Genomic DNA, 3,208 nt, shown 5'->3' with positions numbered 1-3,208 from the left:
GGTTGATGTGGTTCAAGTAAACTCAAAAATAACTTGTTGCTGTCTTTAAGTTTTTCTCTAAAAACCTCAGTTTTTTTCAAATAGAAATAAAGGCACCTCTTTGGATCCAATAATTTATTTTCTGGAAACGCAGGAACAAATATCTTTGTTCCATAATGATTAGGTCGATCTTGTTTTGCCAAACCTTGTCTAATGAAAGTTACTCCCTTTTTCTGAATATTGACCCATCCTTCTCCAAGTTTGAGAGCTTGTAGATCACTGCATCTCCTGAAAGTAGTAATTGCTATTAAAAAAATTGTTTTGAAAGTCAAATGTTTCAAAGATGCCTTAGCAATGGGTTCAAAAGGTGTACTTTGTAACATTTGTAGAACTTTAGGCAAGTCCCACTCAGGAACTAACTTAACTTTAGGTGGTCTAGAGTTAAACACCCCTTTCAAGAGTCTGATGATATATGGATGTTGACCTACTGAAATTTTCCCCACTGGTGGTAAAACTGATGACAACATTGATCTATACCCTGCAATGGTTCTATACTGAAGACCTTTAGCATAAAGATCGGTCAAAAAACTAGCTACTTGTACTAGAGATGCTGAATAGGGATCAATTTTCCTTGCACTACACCAGCTATTAAATTGTTTGAATTTGCAAGTATAATCTTTTTGGGTGCCTGATCTCCAACTTGCTGCAAGTAAGGTTCTAGTGTCTTTAGAAAAACCCTTTGCTTTGAAGCCTCTGTCGATAGAAGCCATGCAGTTAACTGTAGTACTTCTACGTTTGGATGGAAAATTTTTGTGTTTGGTTGTTGAAGTAACTGTGGGCAATTTGGAAGTTTCAATGGCACAGCTATTAAAAGTTGAAGTAGTTCTGTGTACCAAGGCCTTCTTGGCCAGAATGGAGCTATCAGAATTACCTGACAATTGTATTGTCTGATATGTTGAAGAACTTTGGGGATCAAACACATTGGGGGATATGCATAGAGAAACATCCCTTCCCAAGGAATTGTCAGAGCATCTAGTGCATAGGCTTGATTGTGAGGATACCATGTACAAAATATTTGAGTTTGACGATTGTGAACTGATGCAAACATGTCTATCAATGGATGTCCCCACATTTGAAAAATTGTCTGAACTATTTCTTTGTTCAACATCCATTCTGTTTGTCTGATCTTGACCCTGCTCAAATGATCTGCTAAAACATTCAACTTCCCAGCTATATGTGCAGCCTTCAATTTGATATTTTGACTTATTGCCCAATTCCAAAGATCCCAAGTTTGGTAACAAAGACGAGGAGATTTTGTTCCCCCTTGTTTGTTTATGTACTGAACTACTGTTGTGTTGTCGCATCTGATCAACACTGTTTTGTTTTGAATTTGTCTTCGAAAGTGTTTCAAAGTCAAAAATACTGCTTCCATCTCTAGACAGTTGATATGCCATTTCTGGTGACAACTGTCCCATGATCCTTGAACTATCTGATTGTTGAGATGACCCCCATACCCTGTTAGAGATGCATCTGTAGTTATGGTCATTCCTATTTCTTCCAGTTGCAGAGATTTGCCCCTGGAAATGTTTGCTGTATTTAACCACCACTGTAGGTGTAATTTGAGATGTTGTGTAATAGGAATTACCTTCTCCAAATCTAATGAACTTGGTTTCCAAAAACTTAGAAGGTGTAATTGTACTGGTCTCATATAAAGACGAGCATTGGGAATTAGATCTATGCAAGAGGAAACTATTCCTAACCATTGCAGAAGATCTCTGGCTGTTTTCTGACCCTTCATTAACATTTTGGTTGTGTGTACCAAATTTATCAATCTGTCTTGAGATGGAAGAACTATTTTTTGTTTGAACAGAAACAAAGCTCCCAGATAAACAATTGATTGACAGGGGTCTAGACAAGATTTCTTTTTGTTGATTATGAAACCTAGTGAAACCAGAAGATTCAAGCATATCTCTCGATCTTGAATTAAATTTTCTTTGCATTGGTTTACTACCAACCAATCGTCCAAATACACTACTAGGCGAATATTGCGTGTTCTCAGATAAGCAGCTACTACTGATACTATTTTGGTGAACACTCTTGGTGCCGATGTTGGACCAAAACATAGCGTTTTCCATTGGTAACACTGATTTTGTACACAAAACCTTAAAAATTTTCGGTGTTTTAGAAAAATTGGTATGTGTAAATAAGCATCTGTTAGATCGATTGATATTGCCCAATCCATTGGTTTCACTACATTCAAAACTTTGTTCAATGTGTCCATTTTGAAATGTTGTTTCTTGAGATACCGGTTGAGAGGTCTCAAATTTATTATGGGTCTCATTTTTCCGCATTTCTTTGGTACCAGGAAAAATGTACTGTAAAAACCTGACAGCTTCTCTTGTGGTGGTACAATTTCTATTGCATTTTTGCTTAATAATTCTTCTACCTCTTTTAACAAAAAATCTATTTGTGCAGTTGCAATTGAAGTTTTTTTCACCCCCATAAACATAGGTTTTTGGAGAAATTCTAGTTTGTACCCTTCTTTGATTACTGACAAGACCCATTCGTCCTGAGTAATTTGATTCCAAATTTCCCTGAAAATTTTTAGACGACCTCCAACGGGTATCTCGGGAAACATTGCTAGCATGTTTACCTGTTCTAGATTCCAGTCATTTACTTGTCTTCTTTGGGATTCGAAAGGAATTCATTCTGTCAACAGATGTGGCCGCTGAAGTGGCTCTAGAATTGTCATCCCTTTGTTTGTAATCATAAGATCGTCGATTGAAATTTGATCTTTGAAATGTTTGTCCTCTATTATGGACAACAGATGTTTTTGGTCTCTTGTAAGTTCCTGAATTTTCACTTGTAGTTTCTGGAAATTTTCTCTTTTGATTTCTTTCATTCCATTCTGGAATTAAATCTTTGATAGAGTCTTTCTGTTCTTTTCGTTCTTTGAGTTTTTCTTCTAACTTTTTACCAAAAACACCATCATTTGTCAGCGGCAAACTTATAATTTTACTATGGATGTCTTTTAAAGTGACTAAACCAGTGTCTTGAGCTGCTGCTTTCCTTCTTATCAAATGATGAAGAGCTCCAGTTCTGCCCATCTGATCTATAGCTTTTGTGGACATGGAGAAAATATCTTTGATTGACTGTACTGTATCAACGTCTTGACTAGAAATAGAGTTTAACAAAGTTCCAAGAGCTTGTTGCATATATGCTATGGCAA

The 3,208-nt window shown here is 36.4% G+C and overlaps 1 protein-coding gene across 1 annotated transcript; it reads right to left on the bottom strand.

Moving 5' to 3' along the window:
- Window positions 1-580: 580 nt before the first annotated feature.
- Window positions 581-1,783, bottom strand: LOC128159317 (uncharacterized). The gene has a single exon (XM_052822373.1). It carries the CDS (start codon window positions 1,781-1,783, stop codon window positions 581-583), a length of 1,203 nt encoding a protein of 400 aa, XP_052678333.1.
- Window positions 1,784-3,208: the final 1,425 nt, after the last annotated feature.

This window comes from Crassostrea angulata, chromosome 8 (assembly GCF_025612915.1).
Source record: "Crassostrea angulata isolate pt1a10 chromosome 8, ASM2561291v2, whole genome shotgun sequence".
In the NCBI taxonomy this organism is placed as follows: Eukaryota; Metazoa; Mollusca; class Bivalvia; order Ostreida; family Ostreidae; genus Magallana; species Magallana angulata.
The sequence above is the reverse complement of the archived record's forward strand: the minus strand, read 5'-3'. Positions and strand labels throughout refer to the sequence as shown.

Excerpts from the sequence above, each read along its gene's own strand:
- LOC128159317 (XM_052822373.1), bottom strand. The coding sequence starts at position 1,783 with ATGTTAATGAAGGGTCAGAAAACAGCCAGAGATCTTCTGCAATGGTTA.